The following is a 12,744-nucleotide window of genomic DNA, read 5'->3' as shown; positions in this document are numbered from 1 at the left end:
TATCAGCATTTATTTATTTACATTTTTTTAAATTCAAACAATCTAGAGGGATATTTGTCTACACCTCCAAAGGTCAGTCTTAGAAGTTCATGGTACTTCTGCTTCTTACAAGCCAGGCAGACGGGGACACTCTAGGCCTTCTAAGGTCTTCAGAGAACGCCTAATGATTTCTGGGAACTAAAAAATGCATGTCTGTAAAATTTAGTTTATTTTCATTCAATACAATAATGCTTATATTTAAACATGTATTACAGTACTACTCTTTCAATGCTACATTTTATTGTTGAGTTTTGGATGGAAACAAAAGGATTAAATTCTTGAAACAAACAGTGGAAAATCTGGAATTGCTTTTATGTGATATCTAGGTGGATATAGTTAAGCAAGCTCTTCTGTTGGTGAAGACATCAAGAGCCAAAGAGAAGGCCTCATTCGAATATGTGGGACTAATTCCATGAGAACAATGTCACTCTAGGTCTTCTGGAAGTCTCAGATGTGTCATTGACTGTGAATACAAGCCTAAACAATGGGCTGTTATAAATAGAAAACAGTGATGGCAGCTCTTTACCAGAACTCACTACTGAAAGAGTCACTGTGAACCTGTTACAAGATCAAATATATGCTAATATATCTGTCACAAGCTTCAAGAAGCTTAAAACAGGACAGCCAAAAAACGTTCATACAAATCCCTGTTACGTTAGTGCTAACAAACTACTACTGTAGAATTCCATAGGGACACTAGCTGAGATTAGCATTATCGTTGAGGTGGGTTTTCCCTCATGTTTTGATTGAGTTTTGACATGTATGGCTTGAACTGACGGCCTAACTCTAACAGTCACAGTTTACCACTGGATCCAAATAATGGCAAATGTGTTCAGGACTCTAGGGTGGACAGTCCTTTGTTCTGATCAGCAGCTTCTTTGCAAACGTTATTCCTTTTTTGTCTATTTCCTTTTCTCAGTAACAGGTTCTTGACCTTCACATCCTTTCAGACTCATAGCGCTGAGTTTTCTTCTCACAGTGGATGGATGGACAGAAACACCTGTGGATGTTTTCCGATCTGAAGCAAGAGTGGAGCATGATTTTCTCAAAGATGACAGCTTTAAGTGCTGTTTATCTGATGGTGTCTGATTGTTTTGGTGGCCTACCAGGTCTGGCATCGTTATTAGGAGACCCATTTCTTTACAGCTTTAAATTATAACTTTTGAACTCCAGTTTTGGAAGCTCGTGCTTTTTCCGTATTTTACTTTCTGTTACGTAAGTGTTCTATCTTTTATCTGATCACTTCAAAAAAATATTTACTGAAAATTTAATAATACTAGTACTTAAGGGTCATTTTGTCTGAAAATTAATTAAACACAGGGTGGTCTCTGAGTTTTGCACTGTGCTGGATTTACATTACAAAAGGTATAGACACATTGCCATGCCATGAATCACGGTTGACTGAGGTAAGTTGTAAGGCCATGACAGGAGTTCAGACCATGTAGCTTCATAGTCATATCTCCACTCACATTTCACCACTGTTCAGCTGATGAAAGACAACACCAGGCCATGAGAAAATAAAAATCTCTTCTATATTTGCCTTAGCCAGCAGCTTTAAAGCATGCAATGGAAAAGTAGATGGCAGATTAGTATATCCTTTCACATTGATATAAACTATAAAAATAAAATATAATTTCAGTAGTGGCTGAACACCATCTGGAGGACCTTTCTGCTTCCTCTTACTTGTACTAGGGGTGGGCAATATGAAGATATACTTTCATTATTGTGATCATTTACATCACAACCTGTCTAATATAACCACATAAACTGCATAGGAACAAATTGCTGATTGGATGTTTTCCCATTATGCCATTATCATATTTTATTCTTATCCTTTTGGTCACTACACAAAGCTACCGAAAAAACGAGATCGCGGATACAAGTGGCGGAATGAGCTTTCTCCGCAGGGTCGCCAGGCTCTCCCTTAGAGATAGGGTGAGAAGATCGGCGATTCGGGAGAAGCTCGGAGTAGAGCTGCTGCTCCTCCACATTGAGAGAAGCCACTTGAGGTGGTTCGGGCATCTGGCAAGGATGGCCTCTGGACGCCTCCCTAGGGAGGTGTTCCAGACATGTCCCACGGGGAGGAGACCCCAGGGAAGACTCAGGACACGTTGGAGGGATTATATCTCTCGACTGTCTTGGGAACACCTCGGTGTCCCTCCGGAAGAGCTGGAGGAAGTGGCGGGGGAGAGGGAGGCCTGGGCCTCTTTGCTTAGGAGCGTCCTCCTGTGACCTGGACCTGGATAAGCGGTTGAGGATGAATGGATGAATGGATGGATGGATTCTTATCCTTTTCCCTTTTTGCTTGATTTTCCTCCTGCTCCTTCTTCACGTACTTCATTTTTGTTAACACTGAATTTAAGGGCCATATTCTACATCTGTCTTGTAACTGAGCATTTTTTTCTCTGAGGTGCATTTAGAATGTTTGTGTGGTTTTATTCACTAAAATCAGTCAAAACTGATTTTTACATGACCATTTTTCTCTGTATCCCTTACAATTAAATGGGCTTATTTTTGTTGCTGTGTCCTTAAAGAGTAATATATGTAAATGAGCTCTGTTGTCAGTCCACCTTGTAGATGTAAAGTCAGGGACGATAGCTCATCTGCTGCTGCACAGTTTGTACTCTAGTCCTTTATCAGTGGCCACAGGATGCTGGTCACAGGACGCTGGTCACAGGACGCTGCCCACAGGTCGCTGTTGGCTGGATATTTTTGGTTGGTGGATTCTCAGTCCAGCAGCGACACTGAGGTGTTAAAAAACTCCAGCGGCACTGCTGTGTCTGATCCACTCAGACCAGCGCAACACAAAATCAACACACCACCACCACGTCAGTGTCACTGCAGTGCTGAGAATGACCCACCGCCCAAATAGTACCTGCTCTGTGGGGGTCCATGGGGGTCCTGACCACTGAAGAACAAGGTAAAAGGGGGCTAACAAAGTATCAGAGAAACAGATGGACTACAGTCTGTAACTGTAGAACTACAAAGTGGACTTATATTGTAAGTGGAGCTGATAAAATGGGCAATGAGCATAGAAACAAGGAGGTGGTCATAATGTTATGCATGATCAGTGAATGTAAATGCTTTGGTTTTTGTGACATCACAAATACAACAAATTCAAAATAGGCAGTTTAGTTTCCATGTCTAGACTGTACGGAATGGGGAATGAATGGTGCATTCTGAAGCTTCAGCAATATTTACAATCTACATCAAACTCATTTACAGTGTAATCAAGATAAGGCTGATCAGTTCACTCCTTGAATCTTTTTACATTTACAGCATTTGGTAGACGCTCTTATCCAGAGCTACTTACAATTTGATAATATTACACAGGAAGGCGAAGGTAGTGTTAGGAGTCTAGCCCAAGGACTCTTATTGGTATAGTGTCATGTGTTTGCCCAGACGGGGAAGGCAGAGATATTACCCACTACACTATACCAACCTATACCATGTGCTGCTGCTGCTTTGCTGATTTTTTTCTGCTCCAGTTTGTTCGCAGACCTCAGAAAAACATCATGTGTCATGAGAATATCTTAAAGTATTGTGATGTTCTATTTTTGTCACATTAGCCACTTTTAGCTTGGGTGATTCCTTGATTAAAAATAACCTCTTTAAGAGTTGCTTTTATACTATTATGAGGCTTATTCTATCACACAAACTAACTCACGCAATATCATATGAAGCTCTAGTGAATTTTTTGTGCTGTGTACTAATGCAGCTGGGCTACAGGCAGCTGAAGAGTGAGCAGTGCTGGGGCTGGTGCGAGGTGAGGAAGTCCAGGCCTATTTTTAGCCTTGTAATGCTGTGAGACGGAGGGAAGGAAGGAAAGAGTGAAAAAGGAGGAAAAAAAAAGACAGATGTCTGAGAGAGTTCCCATGGATCATCTCATACACCCCCAATTCAATTTGAAATGCACAAAGTACTGATTGCAAATCGCTTAAATCCTCAAAAGGACAGCAGAAAGAAAGACATTTAAAGGAATACTCTACTGCATCTACAGCACATTATCATCCACATGCTCTTCTGTACAATGGATGCCAATGGGCATATGCATCATTAGCATCTTGCACTGATGTTTAAAAATTTCTGCATGATTCAGACTGACATGTAAAGGTCATTCAGGGTGGGTTGATGTGAAACAGTTCATTGTAGAGAAACCTACACTTTTTTACAGTTGTGGTGATATAATCCAAGGTTTGTGATGTCTACAACCTAAATATAGACATTATTTACTATCCAAAATGACCAGTGAATCTACACGTGTCCTCTGAATTTTTATATGTAATGTTAATGACGGTAAAATAATGTTAAATACATTTTTTGGCAACTATTTCGCCTCACAACACTCTGCACGTACCTCTCCATCATGAATGAAGTTTAACAGCCTTTAGGCAGCGCATTTATAGCCATTTTATGTAATGACTTTCTGTGGTGAAGCTGTGAGAGGTATGAAGTTTTCAGACGTCACCCCCACTCTGAACAATTCTGACCTGGTAAGGTTCTCTATAAAGGCACATTTCACATAAAAAAGATTTTAATAAATGGCAGAATTGCCCCTTAAGAAACTGTATTTCTATAAAACCACTTTACTCAGCCAATGAGCAGATCAGTTTGCCAGCCAATCAGCACTCAGTAGCAGTAACGGAACATACCAGAGCCAGCTCAAGAGGATCTTGGACACCTTGGACACCAAGTCCTCAATAAGCAGGGGTGAATGGAGCGAAACATAAAAATGAAACATGATACTAAGCCACAAGCAGGATTTATTCTTCCTTTAATTCTGGAAAGTAAAAGACTGTATTCTATTAAAAAACTGTATTTTTCCATTTTATTCTGTAGTATTATAGGGAGTGCTGACTGGTTAGCAAACAGATCAATTGATTGGCTTATTGGGACATTCAAAGAACGTGTTGTGAGGAGAATTGCTACTCAGCGATATCTTCTGGGTTTCTCAGACACTAGAGGGTGCTCCAGAGCAAGTCCAAAATGAATGAGTTCCTAAGCTTTTGTGCAAAATCATGGTTTGTAAATGTTAACTCATTTTCCCAACATAGAATGGCACCTGCTTCAACACTGCTGTTCTATTTTTGAGCGCTTCAAACAAAGAAACAGCAGTTATAACAGAATATTAAGTACATTTTTGATGTTAGTCAGCACAGACCGCTTCACTCAGCCAATGAGCTTACCAGTTCACCAACCAGCACTCAGTAACAGTAATGCATGCCAGAACTGGTTTATGAGGAATCTGTCCTCATCCTATTTCCCCTGTTATTTCAAGAACGCCAGAGGGCACCCGCGAGTCCTCAATGAATGAGAGTAAATGGAGCTAAACTTCTAAAAACAAAGTTAGTTTCTTATCACTCACCAGAACTTTCCTTTGATTTTAGAAAGAGAAGGATGTATTTAACTAAAAAAGCAAAGAAATCTCACCTTCATGTTAAATCCAAGCTGAGAACAAAAAGGCACAAAATGCTCTGCAGGTCTTTTTTTATTGTAACAGAACTGAGTTTCTATGCACAACATAGTAAAAGCACTAATCACCAGCTACTAGTTTTCTGCCTGTGACTACATTTAACACACTGACTGAGCATGTGGTGTTTACTTTTTAAGGCAAATCGATGACCTTTCGCACACTTCAGGATCATCTACACACTGAAACAAAGATAAAAAGACACTTTCAAATACAGCTTTTGTGACATCATATGTTTCAGATATTCCTCCACATCCTAAGTAGTGCGCTAAATATAAGACAGTGAGCGTTACTGAATGTGGGAGCAAATTCTTTCATGTTATTTCTAATAAGTACTATTTCCTATTAATAAATGTAACCATAAGAACATCAACAGAGGTCAAAGAAGAGAGAAATATTTGCTGTAAGATTAAGCATGTACTAATAATAGTACTAAGCAGTAAAGTAGATTTCTGTCCTTCAACCACAAGCCATAATCTTGTACATCAGACAAGGAACAGCTTAGTACACGACTCAGGCACATGAGAACAGCAGGTTTGTTAAAATGATGTGTAGTGGTAATGTATGCAGTTAAGGCCCTGTCTTTGCATGTTACACTCATTGGCCAGTTTATCACAGGGTGAATCTCAAAACGCTAACTGATGTGTCCTTGATTTCTTTGTCATGCTTTATAGATGTTATCAGCTTTTCAAATGTGCTCAGAGGAACTGTGGATGGAGGAGGCTTCCAGGGCAAAGAAAACAAGTGCATCCTAAGACAAAGTCCTTCTTTGTAGTAGCACGTGACGTATACTAATGAGCCAAAACACCATGAACCCTCACTAATGTTGATTATTTCTTAAATAACAGGTCACGTCAAGGTCTGGGACGTATTAGTTGGTAACCCAACACTTGCTTCTTGGATTCAATGTGCTGGACACTGAAAAGCTGAGCCACTTTGACAAGAACCAAAACATTATGGCCAGATGACCGGGTCAGAGCATCTCCAAAACAGCAAGGCCAGTGGGGATGTTCTTGGTCAGTAGTGGTGAGTATAAATGAAAGGGGTCTGAGGAGGGACAGACCACAAACCAGCGACCGGGTAACATTCTGCTGGGAAAACTCCAGGTCCACATTCATGTGGACATCATTTTGACACATGCCACCCACTTAAACACTTGCCCTGTGTTGTGTTGCCCTGGCCTTCAATGACCCAGATCTCAATCCAGTCAAGCATCAGTGGGATGTGCTAAAAGTCTGATCTGCAATGACCTCAAATCACAGGACATAAAGGATCTGCTGCTGATGTCTTGGTGGCAGATACTGCAGTGTACCTTCGGAGGTTGAGTAGAGTACATGTCTCAATGGGCTGAAGCTGTTTTAGCGGTACACGGAGGACCAATAGCATATTAGGTATGTTTTGGCTCATTGGGGTATGTTTGTGATAGAATTTCTCCATCTCCACTCTTTGTTTTTATTTGATGATTACAGTTTAAGTGTTACTGTGAAAGGTTAATGTTAATCAAACTGAAATTGCTGATGTGGTTTCAATAAAGCATGCTCATGTAAATAGTCATTTGATAATAGGATATATGCGTTCCATACTGGCAGAGCCCTTAGGCCTAGTAACAAGCAATAAAAGTGATGATTAATCTCATTTGGCAAACATGTTTTGGCATCAATTCCTCTGTCCTCACATCTTGTCCTTGCATCTACACCCTTGCAAACAGCCCATCTGTTGCTGCAAAATGTATCAGATCCCCTCCATCTCATTTATCAATGGAAAAGGATCACCATAAGACAACCGCGGATCAGATAGCACTTGCACAGTGGACTATTCTCAGCACAGTAAAGACGCTGACATTGCTGTGGCATGGTGATATGCTGTGCTCGTCCTACAAAGCTGTATTTTGGACTTTGCTGTACACTTGACTCGCCTTACCTACAGTACTGGGTAAAAGACAGAAACCAGCCTCCATTCATTTAACATCAAACGGTCAAATTTATTTACTATCAAACCATTCAAAATGGGCATACGTTTTTTAAGACTAGATATGAGATTCCATAAAGAAAGGAAATGGGCAATAAAAATGAATTTTAAAAAATTCCAGTGACATTTCTGTCCATCTGTCACTGTAGAAGACAACTCAATGCTATGGGTCTGAAAGAAGCTGTTCTTAAGATGAGGAAAGCTGCTTGTGGTCTCAAAACAATGGACTGGCCACCCTAGAGTCCAGACCTCAACATCCTGAATGTGCTTGGATCGTAAGAAGAAAATGCAACCAAAACTTCAAAGACTGAACTTGACAGCAAGTCTCCTGAAAAGAATGAAAGTTGTAATAAAGTCAGAGTGGACAAACTAAACGCTGAAAAATATATATAATTACTTTATGAGGATTCTGTGTAATTTTCTGTCAAATATGTCTTCTGCTATTTTGCCTCACGCTGAAAAATGAATGGCACGTTTGACTAAAAATGCACTGACTGAAAAATGACCTCTGATTTTGCAGAGTAATCTACCTTGTTGGTCCACCTTTCATGTGTACAGTTAGAAACTACAACTTTCTTTTTCCAAGCACTATTTGTGTTATTCCTCCTCTAGTCACACTTCTAAGATGCACAAAAACTCATAGTAGTGCGACACCCACTAACATGCCAATACCATGTAGGTATCACTGCTGTGCTGAATGTAGTCCACCATATATAATGTTGGTCTGAATCTTTAATGTGGTAGAGCGACAGATGGGCTACAGTTCGTAATTGTGAGCCTATAAAGTCCACCTACATGGTGGGAACACTTGATAAAATGACCATTGAGTATACTTACATGGTAGGTTTACATAATAAACTGGCAACTCTGTGCATTTCTTAAGTCTATAACTCAACACATGTCCTACATTAAAAAACACATATATTACACATGCAGGCAAAATAAGATCATTTTGACTCTGAAATTCAGCTCCATTGCATTTCCCCAGGGTTTGCCACTAGGAATTGGCTTCAAAGAGTGGTTCAAAACAGCTTACTGCAATACCTCACATCAATTCTTTATGAGATACAAAACGGAAAAAGAAAGGAATTTGCTGTGTTCTCGCTCCTGCTTGTTGTGTGCCAAAGGCACTATGAAAACTGTCTTAGAAGGGACACAGAGGACATGGCTGTTAATAGACTGCGACAGAAAACTACAAAGAGAGAGCTCAACGGAAATTGGCTATTCTAAAACTGAATAATGTTCGGCTACTGGAATAACTTGCCAAGTACCAGCAACTAACCCCCTCATAAATAAACTTGAATGAGAACTTAAATGCACAACCTATTTCCTGAACACAGACATATGCTTGTTTTTTTTTCCCTTTCTTTCCTCACTAATTCAATACCATAGCAACTTACACACAAAATTTTGCGCTCTTTGTCTCTTTCTTTCTTCACCATCATAGAACATCTATAGAAACTTCAAACAATACTTCTGAAAGGAAAGAACACTGACATTTCAATACTGTGCTAGGAATGGCACTTGAGTTGGACAATAAGCAAAAAGGGTTTTAGACTTTCAAACACTGCACAGCTCAGACGGACGACAGACGCACGTTCATACACTTCACGACAGCATGGGGTCCTGGTCCAGTGACAGTCTTTTGTTCCATGGGAGCGTCCGCGCCTGGACTGAAATAGAAAGGCCTACTGGATGAAGGGCATTCGCTCCTTGTTGTCATTGTCCCCCTCGTGCTCCTCCTCTTCCTCACCTGCCTCGCTGGTCTCCGTGCTGTCACTGGCCATCTGGAGCACAGCAGACATACTTGTTACTTCATTTGCTTTACACAAATTGTGAGAAGGCTTTGTATCCCTTCAAGTAATGACAGCCAACGTTATGGTCAAAAGTATGTGGACATCCCTTAATCATTGATTTTAGTTGTTTCAGCCAGACCCATTGCTAACAGGTGTATAAAACCAAGCACATAGCCATGCAAACCCCACAGACTAACACTGGCAGTAGAATGAGTCATACTGAAGAGGTCAGTGAGAGGTCAGTTTGTGAGATTTCTGGCCTGCTAGTCAAATGTAAGTGTTATTATTGTGAAATGGAAACATCTAGAAGCAACAACAATTCAAGAGTGATGAATCGTGCTTCACTATCTGGCAATCTGACAGACGAATCTGGGTTTGGCAGATGTCAGGAGAACTGTGGAGTGTTTATAGTGCCAGCAGTAAAGTTTGGTGGAGGAGGGATAATGGTCTGGGGCTGTTCTTCAAGGTTTGTTCCTTAGTTCCAGTGAAGGGTAATGTTAATGCTTAGCCATAAGTAGTTAAGGATGTTCAGCTTCACATGAATGCCCATGATTACAAAATGGGATATCCAACAAGCTCATACCGGTGTGATGGTAAAGTGTCCACAAATTTTTGACAATATAGTGTATTATAATTTGAAGTGCTACACTGTAACAAAAGTACCATTGGTGCCCAAAGCAGTGATTCAGTCAAGACTTTGAGGCCACAAGGCCAGAGTAGCTAACAAGCAACAGAAACATTAACCCTACCAACTAGCACTGTGTCTTTCCACAGGACTTTGGATTGTGTCTGTAAGAATTTGTGCCCATTCAGTCAGCAGAGTTTTTGTGAGGTCATTCATTAATGTTGGACAAGAAGGCCTGGCTCACAATGGATGTTCAAATTCATCCCAAAAGTGTTTAATGGGTTTGAGGTCAGGGCTCTGTGCAGGCCACTGTAGTTCTTCCACACTTCACTTGTTGAACCGTGTCTGTGTGCTTTAAAGGGACAGCAAGATTATTACTAAATCTGCTGTAAACATGCCTAGTCACATCCTTACAGCTGCAGCAGTCTCTAAACAGATATTTTCTAGCTTAAAGGCTAGAAAAAAACCCTTCTAATTATCCATCTTGAAGGTAGGAGAAACTTCTTAAATACAATAGCTGCTTCAGGGCGAATGTTCAGCAGGCTTTTAGTTTTTTTTTTTCCTTTTTTCTTTTGGTAAATGTAACAGGAGGGCAGGAGGGAGCCAAATATCTTGTTACAGCCCTATAACTTCAAATCTTCATTAAAACAGAGAACATTGGATTACTCCAATGACAGACTCATGAGCAGGACAAGCCTAAAATTAGCAAGCTAGTTACCACAGATGCCTACATACTTTAGTTTCATGTCTCTGGCTGAAAGGTTAAAAACCTCTCTGGCAGCAATTATGTGACAAATAAAGACAGAAATTCTTTTTCTTCACCTTTTTGTGTTACACTAACAGGCTACTTTCTCACATACATGACAAAGAAGAAAATAATTTCTAGATTTTTAGTAACATTTTCCCATTTGAGTGACCAAATTCTCATTACTACAACACAGCAAATAGTGATTAAATGGCAACATTTGAAGCTAAAAGTGTAAATCTTGTATACCCAACTTAAGATTCTGCATAATGTTTGTGCAGTATTTTAAAGCTAAATTTTTTCAACATATATTTCACAATACACACACACACACACACACACACACACACATATATATTTTCTAAGCCGCTTCTCCCTCCGGGTCGTTGGGGGGTGCTGGAGCCTATCCCAGCGGTCTATTTCCCAAAATATGGTTTTTCTATTTTACATGTGCCACATCACATTTTTAATGTTGAATGTTATACATTCATTTCACAAACACAAATTAAGGAAATCAGTAGCGGCAAGCAAATAAAGTTTTCTAACTACAGTAAACAACAAAATATGATAAATTAATCATATAAAATATGATTTAATTAATGAGAAACAGATATTTGGACAAATTGCAGTAATAATAAACAGGATGAACAATTCTAAACATCTTTAAAATAGGAAAACAGATAATGTAATAGATCTAATAAACTATGACACTCAAATATTTACAAACATGCTTTAACACAGTTTCATGAAAATCACCCTAATGTACATGTCAGACACTGATACTGATGGGCCAAAACACAGTAGACTTTAGTGTTCCTTCTCATTTAACACACCAGATTCAATTCGTCAGCTAATTAGCGAAACTCGTTATTGAATTCAGATGGAAATGCAAATTTCTTCAGAGCTGTGGCCTGGAAAGAACCAAGTTTGACACCTCTGCACTAACGCTAGATTTGTGTATTTATTAGCCTATAGCTTAGTGGCTAGACTAGCTTTCAGGACTGGTTAACATCACAGGGCTTCCCAATGATTGTATGATGTATTTGTGTAATAAGCTGTGTAATAATAATAAACATGAAAACAATATAAAATAGTTTTCTGCCAAATCGATAAGGTTAGCAGATATAATGCTGCATTACAGATAACATTAAATGCTAATTTATGGCCAAAATGCCCCACCACACATTTGGCTTAAACTGTTTTGAGCTGTTTAAATTGACTTGTTTATGTAATTTTTGGCATAGTATAGCATACTGTTGACTATAAATACAGTAATTATGATTGCTAAGGACTTGGACACTTCGCTCTGAGTTGCTTTTTTTTCCTATGTACTTGCAGTTCTTTTCACACTATAAGAACAGGTCATTGAGTTCAGCCTCAACTATCTGTGTTGCATTATGGCAACCCATCTCTTAAAGCGACAGTTCAGTGGAAAATCTAACTTATGCTCTCCTGTTACCCTGAATGTAGTCGATCCGCTGACATACATTTGGTGTTGGAAGATCACTTCTTTAGTTTTACTTTAGTTTGAAGATATGAGGTGGTGATGCATAGAGTGTGTACAGATTACTCAAGTGTTTAAGATTGAAGCAAAACTAACTTATCTCAGTTTCAGTGCTTTGCCAGCTCATGATAAACAAAAAAACAAAAGAATAAACTTTTGATACAGAGGAAAAGAACCTCTGTGTACCTCATTTCACCACTGCTGACAAATATTAACATGCAGGTCACGCTTCAAAGTTGGTGCTACAGCCGCTTTCAGAGAAACGGTTTATTTTCTCTTTCAAAAACTGTTAGAATCCAAGAGAGTGACTGCTTAGCAGGGAGAAGATGTTCGTTCACTGGACTCGATGTTTTGTTTAAAACGTTTACGGTGGTGCTACAGACCATGATGACCTGGCATGCCCTAACATGGCTAATCTAGCATTTTGTTTATAGTTATTTTCACCTGTCCAGTTATTTATTATGCAGAAGACTTTAGCTGATATTATTGTTCTCTAATAGCTGTGAAGGAATTTTTCCACTAAACGTTTACACCCATTGTTTAGTTCGACCTTTGGTTTTACAATTCTGGACACATTCCAGTCTTGGAAACTATGAC

General features: G+C 39.5%; 1 protein-coding gene across 1 annotated transcript in view; it reads right to left on the bottom strand.

The window, feature by feature from the left end:
* Window positions 1-5,514: 5,514 nt before the first annotated feature.
* vat1l (vesicle amine transport 1-like) overlaps window positions 5,515-12,744 on the bottom strand; it is a 54,809-nt gene continuing 47,579 nt past the window's right edge. Inside the window, exon 9 of the mRNA XM_017707237.2 lies at window positions 5,515-9,264. Within this exon, the coding sequence (XP_017562726.1) occupies window positions 9,166-9,264 (99 nt within the window). The 3' untranslated portion in view covers window positions 5,515-9,165. The remainder of the gene's footprint in view (window positions 9,265-12,744) is intronic.

The sequence above is a fragment of the Pygocentrus nattereri genome, chromosome 15 (assembly GCF_015220715.1).
Source record: "Pygocentrus nattereri isolate fPygNat1 chromosome 15, fPygNat1.pri, whole genome shotgun sequence".
In the NCBI taxonomy this organism is placed as follows: domain Eukaryota; kingdom Metazoa; phylum Chordata; class Actinopteri; order Characiformes; family Serrasalmidae; genus Pygocentrus; species Pygocentrus nattereri.
The sequence above is the reverse complement of the archived record's forward strand: the minus strand, read 5'-3'. Positions and strand labels throughout refer to the sequence as shown.